Source organism: Sus scrofa, chromosome 6 (genome assembly GCF_054392235.1).
Source record: "Sus scrofa isolate SSC_HxYL_T2T_F1_AM1 chromosome 6, Sscrofa_HxYL_maternal_Yorkshire_Landrace_v2.0, whole genome shotgun sequence".
NCBI classification, from domain to species: domain Eukaryota; kingdom Metazoa; phylum Chordata; class Mammalia; order Artiodactyla; family Suidae; genus Sus; species Sus scrofa.
Window position 1 is genome coordinate 91,004,369 of NC_139388.1, and position 18,950 is coordinate 91,023,318.

Below are 18,950 nucleotides of genomic sequence, written 5' to 3' on the forward strand. Positions count from 1 at the left end.
CTCCCAGACTCCCAGCTCATTTTCTAGCTGTGTGACTTTTAGGAAGTTCAGCTTGCCTCTTTGGGTCTCAGTATTTTTTTCATCTCTAAAAGAGACAGTTTGCAAGCAGAGTCAGAGAGATTTAATAAACTATTTAATAAACTCCCTGGCGGAGGCAGAAGGGAGTCTGAGCCGAGCAGGGCATAAAGGGGAGAGAGGGAGCAGCAATTACAGCCGCCTAGTGACAGAAGCTGTCAGCAGGTGCCTGCCATGTAGAAAATGACATCTGGGCCTCATTCCTCATGGCAGTGACGTGGAGGGGGGCCACAGAAAGGTGTGTATGTGTGGGGGTGTCATTGAGCCTGGGAAGGGTCCAGGAATAGGGCTTCCAGTGGGGGAAAGATGGATTCAGAGTCCTGCTGTCTGGCCCCGGGAAAGGAGATTGTGAATGGAATTGAAGAGCCATTTCCTGTGCTGAGTAACGGATGCTTTTCCTGGTTTTCATTAGCCCAGCCCAGCCTGGGAAGTCTGCCCCTCCTCTACTGAAAGGGGCACCCGAGGCCATTGCAAAGCACACTGGGCAACCGGGGCAGAGACTGGCATTGACATCCTGCCTATATCCCGACTCACCCTTGATGCTATTTGTGGAACACCTGCTCTTGGCCAGATGTGGTGGGCAAAGCCTCTCTTCCTGAAAACCTACCCAGGCAGTATTTATTTCTTCCTTTTACAGATGGGGGCCCTGAGGCTCACAGCCCTGTGTTCTTTCCATCCCCCCACATCCTTGGATTTTGTTTCTTCCTCTGTCATGACCTAGGTGGATCACCCCGGGCAGGTCCCCTGCCCTCTCTGGGGTTGAACAGGATAAGCCTTCAGGCCCCTGCTAGTCCTGAGGCTGGTGGTACCCGTGCCACACAAAATGTGTAGCAGGCTTTTTTTTTTTTTTCCACTCCATCTGTAGGCAGTCAGCACACTTGGCAAAGCTCATCTTCTATTCCCTTCTCTCGCCATGATTTGCTGTTTGGGGTCCTTGGAGAAGCCCCCGAGTAAATATTAATAATGTGCCTTTGTGTACATTGGCTGAGCAAGAGAATGAATCATTTCCCACTTACCTCCTGGGCTCAGAATCTTAACGAAAAACATACTGGTTCTTTGGGCAACTTTGATGGGCTTGGTGGATGGGGCTGAGGCAGTGCCAGGAAAAAGCTGAGCCATTGGCTGCCTCGATGCCTGAAATTCCATCATCCCAGAGCTGTGCCTGGGTGTCCCTATGAGCCCAAAGAACTCTGGTTACCAAAAGGCTTCAGTTTAAGCCTTAGCTTTGGCGTATCCCGGCTTTGCCTCTCTGACCCTTAGAGTCGACAGAGGTCTGCGTCCCATCTAGAAGCCTAGCTCGGCTGCCTCCCCGTGGCAAGCTCGTTCCATTGCCTCCACTGTCTGATCAGTTTTTAGTGCCACCATTTCTGTACCAAAGGAGATCATGAAATGTGGAAAGAAAACGTAAATCACACTCTGGGTTGCCGAAGGGACACAGAGCGAGGGAAGACAGGCGGAGATGACAAGGCAGTCTTTAAGCACAGGCTTGACACTCACCATTTGCAAAGCTGTTTGCACCCCTGCTGTTTCATTTGATCTTGAGAACGAGCCTGAAAATGACAGAGAGATGCCCCCATTGTGCAGATGAGGAAACTGAGGCTTGTCAAGGGACCTGCCTACGGCTCCATTACTAGGGAAAGAAAAGAGAAAGCTTGAACCCAGAACCAATTCCACATCTCATTGTCCATCCTCATTCTGCTCCTTTCCCTGAACTCAAGTCAGACCCCTGTGCTTGCTCTCTCTCTCCCTCCCTCAATGCCATAGCATCTCTATGAGGCCAGCACACGGAGTTTTCCCATAATTCAAAAGGGAAATAAAGACCCAGGTCCACCTACCACCTGTCTCCTGCTTTGTCTGCCCTCTTCCCGTGAACAAACCATCTGCACGGGCTTGGCTCCCACTCCCCTCCCATCGTCTCTTACCCACCGCCGTCTGGTCTGTCTTGGTACGTTTATAAATAACCTTACACCTTGTGGACATGGCTCTGTTCATGTGGCCTTTGACTTCTCTGTGGCATCTGACCCAAGAGACCGCTTCTTCCTTCTGGAAATGCCATTTTACCTTCTGTGACTCACTCCCACTTGCCTGGGACATAGCAGGTGCTCTGCTCAGTAAACTTTCTGGGTGAGTCAATCAACACCTTTCTCAAAGTCACCCCCCATATACATCACTGTCATCTCATCACTGTTAGCAGCGGTGTGGATCTTCACTGTCTTCTGAACCTTTACATGAAGGATACAGAAAAGCTCTTTAGAAAACGATTCTTGGAGTTCCCGTCGTGGCGCAGTGATTAACGAATCCGACTAGGAACCATGAGGTTGCGGGTTCGGTACTTGCCCTTGCTCAGTGGGTTAAGGATCCAGCCTTGCCGTGAGCTGTGGTGTAGGTTGCAGACGCGGCTCGGATCCCTCGTTGCTGTTGCTCTGGCGTAGGCCGGTGGCTACAGCTCCGATTCGACCCCTAGCCTGGGAACCTTCATATGCCGTGGGAGCGGCCCAAGAAATAGCAAAAAAGACAAAACAAAAACAAAAACAAAAAAAATGATTCTTTTTACTGATCTGTGAAATGTAAGAGAAGTTCTTACCTCCCTGCCATCAGATGCTGCTCGGGGCCTCTTTCATGTGGACATTCTGGAGCTGCTGCTGCTGCTGCTGCAGGCTAAGGGGTTTGGACTTTATTTGGTAGGTGATGGTGATAGAAGCCATCAGGAGAATTCTTAAGCTAGGAGTGAGATGATGAAGTCTGCAAATAAGAAAACACCTCTCAAGACAGCCTGGAGTTTGGAGGCTGAGGCAGGAGACCTGTGCAGAGGCTGTTGAACAGCTCAGAGTGGGGAGATGGCAGAGGGGCAGTGGGGGCAGGGAGGGGGGCTGCAGAGAGGGAGGAAGAGCAGCTGGATGGCTGACATGCAGAGGAAATGCCAGGCCAAGCGCTGTGCCTCATGTCACTGTCCCCACTCTTCCTAAGAGCCCGGGAGGCAGGCAGCCCTCCACACCTACCTCGTAGATGGGGAAACTGATTCTCGGGGAGGTGACAAACACATCAAGTTCACACCACGATCGGGCACCCAAGCCAGGCTGGACCAGTTCCGGACCTGGGCATGCAAACTGTTGATGGACTCTCTGCGCCCAGGGAGTCTGGGAATGAGGCTCACCTCCATGCCCTGCCCTCGGCCAGCAGAGTGCCCTGGTCAGACAGCAGTAGGTAGGAGGGAGCTGCTTCACCAGCACAGCCTGTGGGACCTGGGAGGGGGCCCCGTGGAGTTCTGAGGACCCAGGCCCCAGGCCCTGACTTGAGGTCTGCAGAGCACCTTGTGGCTGTTTGCGGGTCTTCGGCACTGCTCAGGCCACAGGGCAGGGGACTGGACTCAGAGAGGTCGTGCCAGGAGGATGTGCATTGGGACAGCCAAGCAGGACGATGCTGGCGGAGGGAGGGGCTTTAGAGTCTGTCGTGTTCACTGGGATTGGGGTCCACGATGAGCCGTGTCCTCAGCGCGAGAACGGTGCAGGGCCAGTAGGTGCCCCAGCCCTAGACTCGCTGGGTGGACAGCAAACCTGCAGCCCAAGGAAGCCCTGGGCTCACGTGGACCCATGGCGATGGGCAGGCATAGCTCTCAGGACAGGCAAGCTCGCTGAATAGAACACTGGGCACCTGGCCAGCACTGGGTCTCAGCTGTGTGAAGGCTGATCCTCCTTCTTGGGCTCAGCAGGGCTAGTCCCTCCGAGGTGGCATTCAGGTGCCCTCAGAGGTCGGGGCAGTGTTTCTAGTTATCTGCTGTTCCATCTTCATCCTTCTGCTTTCTGTCCCGAGGGAGGCAGAAGGAGGATGCAGGTGGCCGGAGATGGGAGGGGTGGATAAATTGGGAATAGAGCTTGGATCTATAACAGAGAAGCCGTTACAGAGATCTGTAACAGAAACAGCAGCATTTCAGCATTTTTTTTTTTTTTGGTATGTATTTGTTTATAGGAACTCAGATTTCCAAGTCTTGGCCGAGATGGCTGGTGTCAGGAGGGACATGGCAGAGCAAGGGCAGGGCTTGGTGGTGGTGACAGCCCAGCTGTGGAAGGATGTGGGGGGCGGTGGTGGCCATGGGAGCTCTGGGCCCAACCAGCCCCACTCAGCTCCAGCTGCCCAGCAGGACAGCCTGAGCCTGATGCTGGGAATATTTATGGAGCCCTGTTGTGTGCCATGTTCTGTGAATGCAGCAGAAAACCGGGAACCCAGGCCCTGTCCTCATGGGGTGCATGTGTCTGGACCTTCTCTGTCTCCTCTTTCACAATTCATCCCCATCCAGTGAACCCCACTCTGGCCTCACCCCCTACCTCTGCCAGGAGTGCTGATACTGGGGGGCAGTGCTGTGTTCTGGAAAGAGCACGGGGTTGACAGAGCTGAGTTCCCATCCTGGCTCTGCTGTCAGTGTGCTGTGTGACACCAGGCAAGTCACTTCACCTCTCTGGACTTGCACTCCCTCATCAGTGAATTCAGAGAAGCCTGCCTGTCTCCACCTTGTGCTTAAGCCGCCCTTGCAAGGCAGCCTCCTTCCTCCCTCAGCTGGGAGCCAGTAACACAGCACCGTGGGCTTCTTCTTACCCTAACTTACAACCGTGGGTTATAACAGAGGAAGATAACCCTTAGGTCACTCTGGCGTCCAGCAGAGCAAGAATTCCTGCTGTTCCCCGCCTGCAACTGGAATGTTGGTTTTTGTGGCTGCCCGGAGACTGCAGGCTGGGGAGAAAGGCCATCCCCGCAGAGAGACTGAGGCCTCCACTAACCTGAGTGTTCCTGATCCTCGGCTGCAGTGTTTGACTCTGGATTGGGGATCAAGTGCAGAGAGCCTGGCTGGGGTCACTTAGGATGCAAACCATCCTGGAGAGGTCGGAAGGGTCGGAGGCCCAGAGTGGGATAGGCTTCCAGCCCTACCACCCTAGAGCCGCCTTCTTTTTTTTTTTTTTTTTTTTTTTTTTTTTTTTTTTAGGGCTGCACCCATGGTATATGGAAGTTCCTAGGCTAGGGGTTGAACTGGAGCTGCAGCTGCCAGCCTATACCACAGCCACAGAAATGTGGGATCTGAGCCGCATATGCAACCTACACCACAGCTCACGGCAACGCTGGACCCCAAACCACTGCACGAGGCTGGGGATCAAACCCTCATCCTCATGGATACTAGTCTGATTTGTTTCCACTGCGCCACAACGGGAATGTCTATAGCCACCTCCTGACAAGCCCAGTCACCCAGAAGACTGGAGGTGGCAGTCTGGTCTCTGAGAGCTCCGAGAGGGCACCCAGTGAGAGTGCACGCTGGCCATCCCTCGACGTCCATCAAAACCCCTTGATCTCCTCCCATTACTTTGCGCGATAGGAAGCTGGGAAAGTAGGGCCTCTTCACTGGAAAAAGTCAATGTCACCATGAGTTGACAGTCCTGGAACATGAACTGCCATAAGCAAAGGCATGTGGGGGTGCTGGAAGGTGAAATCCTGGGAAGGAGACTCCTGAGTTCTGGTTTCTAAGAGGCAGTGAAAGAGCAGCCTGCAGATCTGCTGAGCTGGGGACCACGAGGGGTGGTTCCTGCTTCTCTGCCTTCTCCTTCAGCCATTGGACAGATGCTTAGTGTGCACCCGTCATGTGCCAGGCACCGAGCTGGGTGCTGCAGAGAGAGCTGTGAATGGACCAGAGTCTGTCCCTGCGGTAGTGGAAATGATGGTCTATGAGGGTCATGACCTGATACAACACGAAACTTTGGGGCACTGCAGTTGGGATCAGGGCTCCAGATTAGGGGATCGTGACATGAGGAGGCATAATTAGGGCTAGAGGGTCACATGTCACTCATGGTTTTTTGCCTGCATCCTCCCCCCATTACCGACACCTCCGTCATTGTCACCATCACTGCCGATATTTTCCTGGTCATCGTCCTTATCATTGCCATCTCCACTGCCACCATTGTCATCAGTACCATCATCATCGCCACCACCGTGGTTACCACAGTCATCATTTATCACTACTGCCAGCATCCTCAGCAGTGCCACCAGCATCATCATTTTCACCAATGCCATCATCATCACTGCTGTTGTCATTGTCATCATCATCCTATTCTCCACCATCAGGTTTATTGTTACCATCAGCATCACAAGCATCATCACCAGCAATATCATAATCATCTGTCACCATCAGCATCATCACAGCTCCCCCCACTGAGCCCTTGTTGCCCGGGTCTTGTGCAATGAGGTGCTCTGTGATAAGACCTCATGACCCACCCTCCCCAACACTCTCAGAGGCAGGTACTGTTACTCCCCCATTGCAGAAGAGGAACCTAGTTCAAGGAGGTGAGGACTTGCCCAGCGTCCCTATTAAGAGGTGGTGGGCCCAGATCTCCACACTTCAGCATGGCACTCTCTCCCCTAGGACGGGCCCCCCAGGACATCCCTCTGGGGGTGCACAGAGGTCACCCAGCCAACAGCCCCACGGCAAGAGGAGTGTTGGGGATGAGGACCCAGATGGTGGGTTCACAGCCCAGTGCGCCCTGCCTGACCCATCCCGGGACACATTCCTGAGGGATGGGGAGGGAAGGTGAGTGGGGCACGAGGCTCAGTGAGTGCAGTTCAGAGCCTCTGCCTCCAGCTTCACCTCCTGTTTTCTTTGCTGTAACCGCCTGCCCCATCTGACCCCTGCCGAGGCTCCCATCCCCCATCCTCCCTGGACCTGACCTCCATTCAGACATACCCCTGCTGTCACCTGCAGAAACTTCTCCTCCATCACACTAGATGACACCCCAATCCCAGACCCAGACCTGGGACTTCACCGGGTGGCTTCCCAGAAGTCAGCTCCCTCCCGCCCCCTCAGTGGGAAACTGGATGGCAGTCCCCTCCTCTGGCTCCTTCAGCCTAGCACGTGTGGCCAGGGTGATGGGTGGGCCCTTTTGCCTGCCCCATCAAGGGCAATGGCCCTTGTTTGTGGTCCTAGAATTCTACACTCTGCTTCTCCCACAGAATGGCTTTCACTTCTTTAAGGAGATAAAAATGGACATTGCTGAGACAGGGCAGAGAAAAAATCAATAAGAAATAAAAGTTAGCATGAGAGCAGATGTGTTGTCTCAATCACAGAGGGAATCAAGGGGGTGTCTGGGGACTGAGGTGGGCCAGCAACTCACCTAAGGCCTTGAAAGCCAGGGAAGAGGCAGCCCTGGGGGGTGTGGGGATGTTTGTGGGTGGGGGAGGGGGAGGAAGGAGTGGGCTCAGGGCTCTGCCCACTGCCCACTGGACCCAGGGTCTCCTCAGGGGCCCCTCACAAACTGAAACAGTGATGGAAGGAACTGCATTACAAGCCCATGTGTCCCTAGCACCTCTCTCAATGGTTCATTCAGGTGGTCAGAAGGGATTTATTGAGCACCTACTGTATGCCAGGCCAGCACAGCATGATGGTTAAGAGTGAGCTCTGGCATCTGACTGCCCGGGTTCATGTCTCATCTCTGCCATTTGCCAGCTGATTGTCCCAAGGCAAGTGACTCAGCCTCTCTGTGCCTCAGTTTTCTCATTTGCCAAAACAAGGTGTGTTACTATTAGCACTTTTCTTACAGGAATGTGGTAAGAATTGAGGGAGACGATTTGTGCAAACTGCTTAGATGGATGTCTGCATATGATGAGCTCTTATTACATTTAGTGACATTTCCTGGTGTACCAGGCCCTGCACTGAACAAGGCAGCCCCAGCTCCGCCCCTAAGGACCATCAACTCCATCCTAACAGATGAGTAAATTGCATTTTGAGAAACTTGAGAAGGTTGGACAGGTTAACTGCTTTACACAAGGTCACCAAGCTAGTCGGTGTCAGAGAAGGCACTTGAGTCCAGGTCTGTCTGTATCAGTAACTAACTGTGTTTAACTGCAAGTAACAGAGATTCTGCCCAAGAGTGACATGAAAAAACAGAGGCTTATTTTTCTCACCTGAAAAGAGGTCCAGATGTGAGTGACGGCTGGTCCTGGTTCAGCTGTTCATGATGCCACACCGGACTCAGGTTCCTTCTGCTCTGCCTTCCTTAGTATATGTGGATCCTTGTCCTTGGGTCTGTAGCTTCATGGTCATGAAATGGCTGCTGTGGCTCCAGCCAGACATAACATCTGGATAGAAGGCAAGAGGAAGGATTTGAGCAAAGTGCAAGAGAGTTGTATCAACTGAGTCTCTTTCTTTTATTTAGAAAAAAAATCTATCCTAGAAGTCTCATCTAAGAGGAGTTTCTTCTTTTTATTAGGAGGGATATAACAACTCCCAGACCCATCACTGGCCAAGGAGATGAGATCACTGCAGCTGGTTTAGGGCCATCAGAACCACTCCTCAGAGGGCGGTGGGGAACACCCTCTCTGGAAACAGGGATCCAGTGGCCACAGCCAGCAGATGAGAGTATTGATAAGTAATGAATGGGGTTGGACACGCAGCCTAGATGCCAGGACACCCTACCCTTCTACACTCTGCCAGCCTGATGTTCTCTACCCCTCGGTCAACCTGCACCGAAGCCCCTGACGGGGCCAGGCCTGAAGCCAGGGGCTGGGGCTACAGAGGTGAGTGAGGTGTGCCTCTGCCCTCAGGTTGCTCCCAGTCAGATGGGGGAGGCAGATGGACAAGTGGGGTTTTCCATTCCGGGGGGTCAGTTCTACAATAAGGATGGTTATATGGGCCTGTGGGTCCCCCCCCCGCCCCGGCCTTCCCTGAGAGGGGACATTTCTGCAGAGCCCTGGGGGCCCAGGGGGAGGTGGTCAGTGAAAGGGGGACTCTCAGGGCAGAGGGACCAGCTTGTGCAAAGGCCCAGGATGGCAGGTAGGTCCATGTGGCCCAGGCCCAGGTCCCCACCCCATGAGGGTGGGGGGTGACCAAGGATTGAAAAGATGGAGGAAGCCGTGGGGTCTGGATCCCAAGGGACCTCAGGAGCCACATGAGGGATTTGACATTGACCCTGAGTGCACTAGGAGCCCTGGGGGACGGGACATCCTAGAGAGATTTGGCGGGATGTGCATTTTAGAAGGATGATAACGCTGCTGTCTGAGGGCTGGGCTACAGTGGGGAAGGGTGGTGAGAAAGGAAGGCTTGGGGGAGAAAACAGAAATCTCAGCGTAAGCAGATTAGCAGTGGTTTTGTGCTAATGCGTTATTAATTAAATGTCCCAAATATATCAAAACCTGGGCATTTGATACAGATGTATAAGGACAATTTAGATTTATATGACCAGTTCAGTTATCCTGTGTTAAGTCTAGGAAAATGCTGGTATAGAAAATGGTTCTCACAGACAGTGTTCTCAAAGCATAGAGGCCTCTGTAAACTTGAATCTCCTTCACGTGGAGGCTGAGCACTGATGGGGGGGGGGTGTCACCCCTCATCTTGCACCCGGGGTCTCTTCTGGGGGATGGTACTGTTGTCCCTCCAGGTCATTTTTTTAATCAGATGCAGATGTGGCTCTAGGAGGAGGCACACTTAGTGCTGAAGATGCCGTGGTGGGTCTGGAGCAGCTGGACAGCGGATAGCACAGGGCAGTGGGTGAGGTGGAAGCACCCAGAAGGGAAGCCTGGAGCTGCTGGTGGGTTCTGGTCTGAGGCTTGGCGCCACCTGGCCCATGACTTGGGGGCACTCACCCACCTTTGGGCACCTTAGACTCCAGAGCCCAGAACTAGGAGGGATCGGGCCGGGGATCTGGACTCTCTGCAGGCTCTGACATTTGGTGGCTCGGGTCCTGCATGTGTGTCGGGATGACCACCCGGTTCCCATGGGCTGGTGGACGCTGTGACCATGACCTCCTGGTCTGTCTTGCTCTGTCACACACATACCTCCCTAGGGTCCCCCTCCCCTCAGTGAGCTGTGCGCCTGTGAATTGCTTCTTAAGGGACATGGACAGTTTGGATGGGAGGGAGGGAAAGAAGAGGGGTCTGCTGTTTGGTGATGTTTGAAGAATGAGTTAAAGAAAGAGGGAAGGGTGAGTGGGTGAGGCAGCAACAGGGAGGACCCCAGCCCCTCAGGGAATGGGGGTGAGGACAGAGATACTGGGGAGAGAGCAGAGCCCGCCACTGGGGCTTGGGCCTAAGGGGGTGGGTCCAGGGTGCAAGAGCAAGGAAGTGGGCCCACCAGTCCAGGTGGCAGGCGGGGTGCAGGCAGTGGCCAGGCTGGCCCTCAGGGTGGTATTCCCAGGATGTTACCTTGTGTCATATCACCTGCACCTGGGGACTCAGGAGATCTGCTGTGAGGCCCAGATGCCTGCAAGTCTGGCTGCAGGCAGGAAGCCCAGATATCAGGGCCTTGGAAAGGATGTTCATTCAAAGATTCATTCGTTCATTCATTCATTCACTTGCTGTTGGCTCTGGGTCAGATGCTGTAGGTCTGGGACACGGAACTGAGGAGGTAGCCGTGATGTCCTTTCCTGGGTCCAAGGGATCCAGACAGGGGTGGTGGGTGGAGGAAGGGCTGACGTGAGGGGTGGATGGGAACTTTCCCCTGGCTCTGCCAGCAGGAAAAGACCCAGATCCTCATTCCTGTCCTGCTGGAACCTCTGGGTCTCTCCTGCCTCCCTGTTGCTTCTACAGAATATGACACTTTGGGGATCTGGGCTCAGTATCCACACCTGTGGGCCTGATATTCTGCTGCAGGATAATTAGTTAACTGATTGCATTGTGGGGCATGTTGGCCTGCTGCCCCTCTAATCCAGCTCACCTTGAGAACACACATGCTTAGGGTACAGACAGGCCTGAGTCTGTCCCATGGAATCAAACAGACAGAGTCATGAGTCCCACTGGTGACAATGACAGAGACAAGGGGGCAGGAGAAAGAGCAAGCCCAGGCATAGGGGACATGCACTCTGGCTTAGCCAATTACCCTGACCTTGAGACAGAAAGCTTCACCTCCCTTGGTTTCCCATCTGTCACATGTGTGAAAATGTGGCTTCCCTCCTGGGCTTGTCCTGAAGATGCTACTGAACTGCTCCCTTGGAGTTCATTCCTGCTGTCTTGCTTTGGCTCATTCCCCTCCATTTGCTTGGAGGTGTCACCCTGGACCAGCCCCTCTGCCTCTCTGAGCCTCAGTTTCCCCAGCTGTAAAATGAAAGGATTGAAAAGATAATCCCTGTGTTCCTGTCCTTCTGTGTCCACATCAAGAAGGGGCATTGGCAACAGATGAACCTGGGGGACAGAGGTTTCCAGGGTCTATGGGGCAAGGGAGTAGGTGGGAGGGGGAGGGGTCGTGACCATGGACTTCAGAGTCTGGGGAGATAGGAGGTTGGTCTCACCCTGTATTGGCTGTTGCTTCAGATAAGGTGTGTCCCTTCTCTGTGCCCTGATTTCCTCACTGAGAAGGAATTTATCTCAGGGAGCTGGTGTGAAGGGAGGTGATGTCTGTGGTGCCCTGAGAAGCCCGCCTGGCACATTGTAAGACTGGCTGTTGTTATTACAGTCATTGCCTTCATTATCCATCTCTGGCTCCACACTGATGCCCACAGGGCAAGGACCAAGTGTCTCTTTAGATCACTCAGGCCAAGTACAGTGCCTGGCGCTGTGTCAGTATGTAAATCGCTGTGAATCTGCTCTAATGAAATCATTAACTCTGTCATCACTTATAACTGCTTCCTTCTCCCTTATTAGCACGTTGGCTCCATGTGAGCAGGGACCACACCTGTTGCATTCTGAGTGCCCAGCACAGTGTCTGGCACATGGTAGATGCTCTATGAAAATTGTGGGATGATTAAATGATGCAAAGGTAGAGGTGAGCTCAGGGGTAGCAGAGGGCAGGCCAGTGTTGGAGAATATGGAAAAAGCAGAGATGAGAAATTTTTAAAAATCAAAGTGTTTCCTGTCTTGGGGCATTTTGCTTAGAACACTCTTCCCTTGGGTTAACTCAAATGCCACCTCCTCTGGGAGGCCTTCCCTGACTACCTCTCTAAGGCGGAGTAGACCCCACCCTGCCCCCACTACACAGACCAATTTTATCTTCTCCACAGCTCTTCTCACCACCAAAAGCATGCACCTTTCTTGTTTACCTGTTCACTCGCTGTTGCTCTCAGTGGAATGTAAGCTCCAGGAGGGACTTTCACATCCACTGGTGAATTCCTAGGACCTAGTGCAGTATTGGGCACATAAATATCTGTTGATTAATTCCTAGGCTGGGCCAGAAGGTCTGTGATGCTTATGTCCTCACCTATCACCTGGGGTTGCCCAGGGCTTAGAATTGGGGCAAAGTCAGGAACCCATTGCCTCCCACTGACCACCACCACCATCTTCAGCACCATCAGCCCACCACTACCATCATCTACATCCCCATGGGGAGGAAGAGCAACCCTTGGTCAAGCCCCAAGGGAGGCACAGCATGAAGAGCTTTGCACACATCTACTTATTGGTCCTCAGCATCACCCAAAAGAATGTTCTCTTATTATTGACACCAATTTATAGACAAGGAAACTGAGGCTCAGAGTATTATGAACCCAGGTGGGTGGGAATCTATGGCTGTCTGACCCCAGAGCTCATAGTTTTAACCATACACTATATACCAGCTCCTGCAACAGATCTCAGCAACTCCTGGACCCACCAACATCAGCAACCATCTTCTCCAACCCAATGGTCCAAGGGAAGGGACTTGCTCAAGGCCACATTTGGAGCCAGGAGCAGAGCTGGGCTTGGAAACCAGTTCTCATCCCCGCCCCCCTCTTCCCTGCTTTGCTACCAGAAACATGAGCTCTTACCCCTCAGGTATTCCATTCATTCCACAACGAGCATACGAACATGGTATGCTCTGCACTGGGCTCTGTGCCATGAAGGGGCGCAGGCAGGGGCCAGACCCGGGTTTTTTCTGAGGACTTTAGTATCCAGAGATGACCACTGGCTCCAGACCAGTCATGCAGTGTGCTTTCATAGGGAGATGTCCAGCCAGTGGCAAGGAGGTCAGGAAGCCATGGGGGGTGGGGGTGGTCAGATTCCAGGGCCCAGGCCCGAGGGTGAGGTACTGGTCAGAAGGAGATGGCAGAGAAGAGGCCTGGCTACCCCTGAAACAAACAGACCCGGGATGGATAAACTCAGGGACTCGCAGGTCTGGAAGGCTCACCATTGGAGGTGAAGACACTGTGTGAAATGCAGATCAGCCATCCAGGGTACACAGTGGTTCCTGACTTGGACAGAAGGCACCCATGCCTCCCTGGAGTTGGGAGCGGCTCCAGGACTGGGAGCCCAGGCGCCAGAGGCTGTGAGGCCTTGACACTGCCCCTCACGGGTGATGGGGGGGATGGGGGCCCCCCCACGGGTCTTCAGCCTCCACCTGGGCTCAGAGAGGAGCAGCCGAGTTCACTTCATGCGGCCCAGGAGTCTCTGCAGCTGACCAGCCCCAGGGGCCCAGCGTCCCCTCCCTGGATGCACCCAGGCCATTGGGTCGGGCTTTGGGGGTGAACCCAGCAGGATGGAGGCCAAGCACCTCTGTCGCTCAGGAGTGTGACCGGGCCCCTCAGCTAATCTCACTCACCCTCCGGGTCCCATTTGCCAAATGAGTTCAGGACACCTGCCTCCTGGTTGCCCTGAGGACAGCACAGAAGATGAATACCTCACAGAACCATCGTTTCAGGAGCTGATAATCCTCGTACCCTTCTCTGAATCATCCAAGCAAGGTAGGTGCTGTCACTGTTCCCTCTGCTGATGAGAACACTGAGGATCTGCCAGGCAAGGGTGCACACCTCCAGTCCACGGCCACGAGGATTCCGGCCAGGACCCAGCCCAGCCTCCTGCAGCCCTGTCCTTCTGAAAAGATGACATGCTGTCGTTAAGGGACCCTTTTTTTCAGTAGAGTGAATGCAGAGCTTTTGGGAAACTATTGAACCAGGCAAGCAGTTGGCCACATGCAGCTTTTATGATGGTCCTTGTTTATGTACCCAGGCCAGGCGATCTGGTTACATGTGTTAAAATATTGCTTGATATTGTTAGGTGGTCCCTCTGTGAGAGGACAGATTTTCCTGACATATTGTTGGTGGGGGAAGGAAAAGAGAGAGAGAGACAGAGAGGTAGGCAGAAAGACACAGAGAAACAGACACAAAGATAGAAACAGAGGAAGAGAGGGAGAGAGACACACAGAGACAGAGAGACATAGAGACAGAGAGAGGGGATATGCAGACTTACACGTTATGACATCATAACTGTTGAAATCAGCTGCTTTTCATGGTTCTAGAATGTCCAAGGGATTTTTGAAAAACAAGATCCTTACTGCAGCGGTAGGAGGGGACATGCAGGTGTGGGGCCTGTAGAGCACAAGGGCTCCTGCAGAGTGTGTGGGCAGAGGGACCTTGTGGTGGCAGCAGGAATTATTGACTCCAGGTGCAGAATGGCCCTTGGGAGCAGCAGAGAAACACCTGCTCCTGGGAACCCCACTGTCCACACCGCAGTGTGATCGGGAAGAGCGGGGGCAAGCATACACTGGCAACCGACCAGAGTAAATCAGCCCAGTGCAGAAGGCAGAGTCAAGACCAGGTCCAAAGGGAGGCTGTGCTCTCCTTCCCAACTCGGGGGGCTCCACACTAGTGTTCTAAGGGCATGGGGGACAAATTCTGTCAGCCAACCACAGGGTGGCTCTTGCCTGCCTGTGGGTATGAAGGATGGGAATTTGGGGCACCTCTTTGCCCATCCCCTGACCTTGGAGACAATCTCTGGGTCACCTGACACCCCCAATTCTCCCTTCATGTGCCCATCGGTAGATGTTTGCCCAGCCTGTGCTGCCTAAGAGGTCAATGTGAACTGACTGGTCCCAGCTCTTAAGGGGCCCACAGACTAATTCAGGAGGTAGAGAAACAGACAAGCTCAGAGCAGCGTGGTTAAGAGCCATCACAACACCGCCAGCATTTACTGAGCACGCCTTATATACCCGGCCCTGGGCTTTGTCATTTATATGAAGGCAGTGTGGCCCCAGGACCACTGTGTCTGCCCTGGGCTGGTGTTCTCCTTGCCCCACCAAACCCAGCCAGGGGCTGATGTAACCAGTGGTTTTTCCCACATCTGTGAGAAGCATGAAGAAGCCTTAAAAAACTGTGTGTTGGGGGGATCGGCACCACCACCAAGGCACAGGTGCCAACCTCAGCTGTCACCAGCATCACCCATCCCTCCTCTGACCTTCTGGGATCTGCTCCCTCTCCCTCACCCTCTAGGATGATCCCTGCCCTTCTCAAAATCTACTTCCAACCCCAGCCCTGACAGTGGTGGCAGCTCCCGGTATCCCCTTCAGCACTGCAGAAAGAGAGGCAACGGATCACTCCCCTCCCCTCTCCTCATCCACTCATCCTCACCCAGCTCAGGGGCCTCCGCTGGTGGAAGACCAGACCCTATACCTTCCATCGGATCCCACCTCTTTCCGCCACTGCAGAAGCTCTTGACTATCTCCTCTCTTTCCACTTCTTCATCTTACCCCACCCACCACTTAAATTCCCTGCGTACAAGCTACTCAAACCTCTCCTATCCTTGGCCTGGAAGTAAACTCTTCTCTTCAGGTCCCCAAGCCCCTTGAGCTGCTGCCTTCTTGCCTTATCAGCAGCTATGATCTAAAGGAATTGTCTTGGTTCCTCTTTCCCACGTTTGTCTTTCCTGTTCCAACTGGATAAACCACTGCCCATGCCCATGTCAGCTGGCCAAGGCTGATTGATTCTTCCAGACCCAGCTCAAATATCACCTTTTTGAAGACACTGAAGCAGAGGCTCCTGCTAACTCACCCAGGTCCCCTTGGTCCATCCAACTGTAGCAACATTAGGTCCTGGCACATTGTCAGTCCCCCCCTCCAGTGTCCACTGTTCTCTTCTCAGCCATAAACTTTCTCCAGCACCATGGAAGCTTGCTTACCTGTGAAGTGGAATCAAAATGCAGGGACTTAGCACATCCCAGGAGAGGCCCCTGCATGTGGGGATGCAGGTTAAACCTGGCCTTCCTATTTGCAGCCACCAGGAGGATGGCCCTGAGGTGTCGCCACACTGTGCCCCAGATGTCCCCAGTGGGACTGAGTCCTGGTGATCCACAGAGGTACCTGCTCATGGATGCTCCCTCTCTTGGCTTTGCTCACTTCCCTGAATCATTCTTTGCACCCCCTCACTGTGTTCCCTGGAATCACTTCCCGAATAACTAACCAGGACCCCTGTTGTTTTCTCAGGATCTGTCTTGGGGGAACCGCCCCACCTGACCTCCCAGGAGTTCAGTATTCCCCCTTCTTTCTCTCTGATGCCCATGAGGTATTTCTGTATCCTGGGCAGGACCGTGAGCATCTTGGTATCACCTCTCTATCCCCAATCACCAAGCACAGGACCCTGGAAAATAGATGGTTATTAAATGTTTGTTCAGAGAGTGAGGAAGCGAATGATGGAGCAAATGTGTGAAAAAGGAGTCTCACTGCAGTCTAAGCACTCTGTCCAGTCCCTGAAGGCAAGTTACACCAGTGTGTCTGGTCCTCTCAAAGCTGACCAATAGCATAAGGTCTACTGCCGCATGCCCTGCCCACTCAGAGACCTTTTACTCTGCTCACCAACCCTCCATTCTTCCCTCCACCATGTAATCTGCTTCGGACAGTCCAAGGCATCCTCCTGCCAGGAAAAGTCTCCTGAGTGTTGAGCCTCTCAGTGGAGGTTCCAACTCCAATTAAGTAAAAGTTAGAAGAATGCAGTGAAATGCTATGATAATCAGACATCATTCAATGCCACGTCCCAGCAGATATCACTTTAGAGGGATGGATTTGTCTCAGCTGGACTTCAGGGCTCATCCAGAAGCACCTGGAAGGACCATCTATTAGCAGCCAATGAGAATGGCACTGAGGAACAGTCATTTTAACAAATCAGTTTATACAGGTGGAATGGATCCATGGAGGCTTCCAGGAGGAGCAGTTAAAATTGTTGTGGAATTGACGTGGCTGCCTCCAAGCCAAGGTTGACGGAAAAGCTTTTTTTAGCTTTTTATTCCCTGTAGGGAAAGGGACACTCTGAGCATATCCAAAATGCCAAGGACCCTCAAATGCAGCACTCCTATCCTACAGAGAACCATTTTACAATGAGGAAAAAGATTTGCAGAAGGGATAAGAAGGTCCTAGGTTTATACTGCACATTGCTGGTGGAGTTTGGGATCTGTATATGGACACCTCTGCCTCCTGATTTCTCTGAAGAGCAGATGGGGTGGAAATCATGCTGAAATCTGCAAAACATCCTAGACTGGTTCACAGAGACATTGTCCTTGGAATCAGAGGACCTGGGGGCTGGTTCTGGCTCTGTCCCTCACCTGCCTTGTGACACTGGGCAAGTCTATTCTTCTCCCTGGGTCTCAGTTTCCTCACTTATAAAATGACCCAATGGAGGATCTTTAAAGGACCTTCCAGACCCCCAAAGCTGTGACACTCTTGGTCTCTGTTTTCACATCTTACAAGTGGAACAACGCTCTACATCTTAGGATGCTGTGAGGATCAAGTGCAATCTGAAAGAAGCTCCTTGGCACAAGCGTATGGAGGCAAACCCTGGAATAGCATTTATCATCACTTGCATTGAGGAAGATTGAGGGTAGAGGCAGGTGCACAGATGAGCTGTGAGATAGTAAAGGAGAAGTGGACTACCTTCCAGTCTGGCAGTTTGAAACCAAGAAGGAGCCCCAGGGTGGCCTGTACCCTCAGGTGGGTCTCTGAGGCCAGGTCCCCCTCACTGTTTCTACCCGTGAGATGGATTTTCATATCTCAGCCTTCTTGTTTAAGGGCCTTGCCAGCTTTGGGCTGTGAACAAAGATCAAAGTGAGGAGGGAAAGAAAGGGGAGGAAGAAAAGGAGGAGGGGGAAGAGGGAGAGGAGAGGAGAGTCTTCTTTCTTAGGTGCCAAATGTCAAAGTGTGAGCTCTAAATATGGAGACACCTAAGATCAAAGGTTGGGTGCATCTCTCTCTGGCTGAGTGAGTGGGGGAAAGTTCCTCAGTTTTAATCCTCAGTTTTCATCACCAGTTTTCATGTCTATAAATTCAGAATGAAAATGGCACCCCTCTCATGAGAGTAATGCTGGCAAGATACTCAGCCCCACCCTTGGCCCAGTAAGTCCTCAGTTGCCAGTACTCAGTGGCCCAGAGTGGCAGCAGCAAAGCAGGAAAAATTGCTGCAGATCTACGTAGTAATGCATCTTCAAGGGGAGGCTACAATGTCCATCCTGCTGCCCATGAAAATAGGAAGAAAAATCGACTTCTTCTTGAAGAGAAACAGACAAATTTGCCGAGGTGGAGAGAGATTGGAAGAAGCCCAGAGATCCAGGTCTACATGTGAGGGAGTGTAACTAACAAACTTTTATTACCTAAAAGAAGGATTTCTTTGTATTTACCCAACAGAAATTATATTGTGTATAGAACAATTATGAATTCATGTGCAGTTGGTGATTATTATAATAAGAAGCTGAAGGCAAATTCCACTCCAATTTATCAATCAGAAAGAAATACCAAGCAGGTGCAAATGACTGTCACATGTATCAACAATGAGTGTGATGTTAGCGAGATGGGAGGGGGTGATAGGGCACTGACCCTGTGCAGCCACCCTGGGTACTCACTGGGGTCGACCCTGATATCAAATGAGGGGTGGCAGGTGAAGGAACATACCCAAATCCCACGGTTGATGAGTGGAGCCCAGACTCCAACCCAGATGTCTGAAGCTGAGGCTCTGATTCATTAAAATTGGTCAGCATCATGTGCTCAGGCTGGATCTTCTCTGGCCTCCCAGGCCTAGGAGACTGGGGGACACAGCAGCCAGGGACCAAATGGTATAGATCACTGAGGTGAGGGGACTGTCCCTGTAGTCCTAATGGGCTGGATGGGAAGTATAACCAGGGACATGTTGCAAGGTCAGGAGACTAAAAATGAAGAAGCATATTTCCACACAGTTTCTAATAACCTTAGGTAG

General features: G+C 52.6%; 1 protein-coding gene across 2 annotated transcripts in view; it reads right to left on the reverse strand.

Moving 5' to 3' along the window:
- The window catches only part of LOC146402643 (uncharacterized), a 69,638-nt gene that overhangs the window by 7,543 nt on the left and 43,145 nt on the right, over positions 1–18,950 (reverse strand). Inside the window, exons 5-10 of one of the 2 annotated variants that reach the window (XR_014807371.1) lie at positions 15,768–15,894; positions 8,011–8,184; positions 3,230–3,953; positions 2,660–2,817; positions 2,161–2,297; positions 1,573–1,625 (exon numbers count right to left, since the gene is read on the reverse strand). Coding sequence is in view for 1 of the 2 variants with exons in the window: in XM_084963629.1 (XP_084819755.1) it covers positions 15,820–15,894 (75 nt within the window). In the remaining variant the exon portion in view is untranslated. Of the gene's footprint in view, positions 1–1,572; positions 1,626–2,160; positions 2,298–2,659; positions 3,954–8,010; positions 8,185–13,661; positions 13,813–15,767; positions 15,895–18,950 lie in introns of both variants that reach the window. The other variant, XM_084963629.1, reaches the window with a different exon arrangement.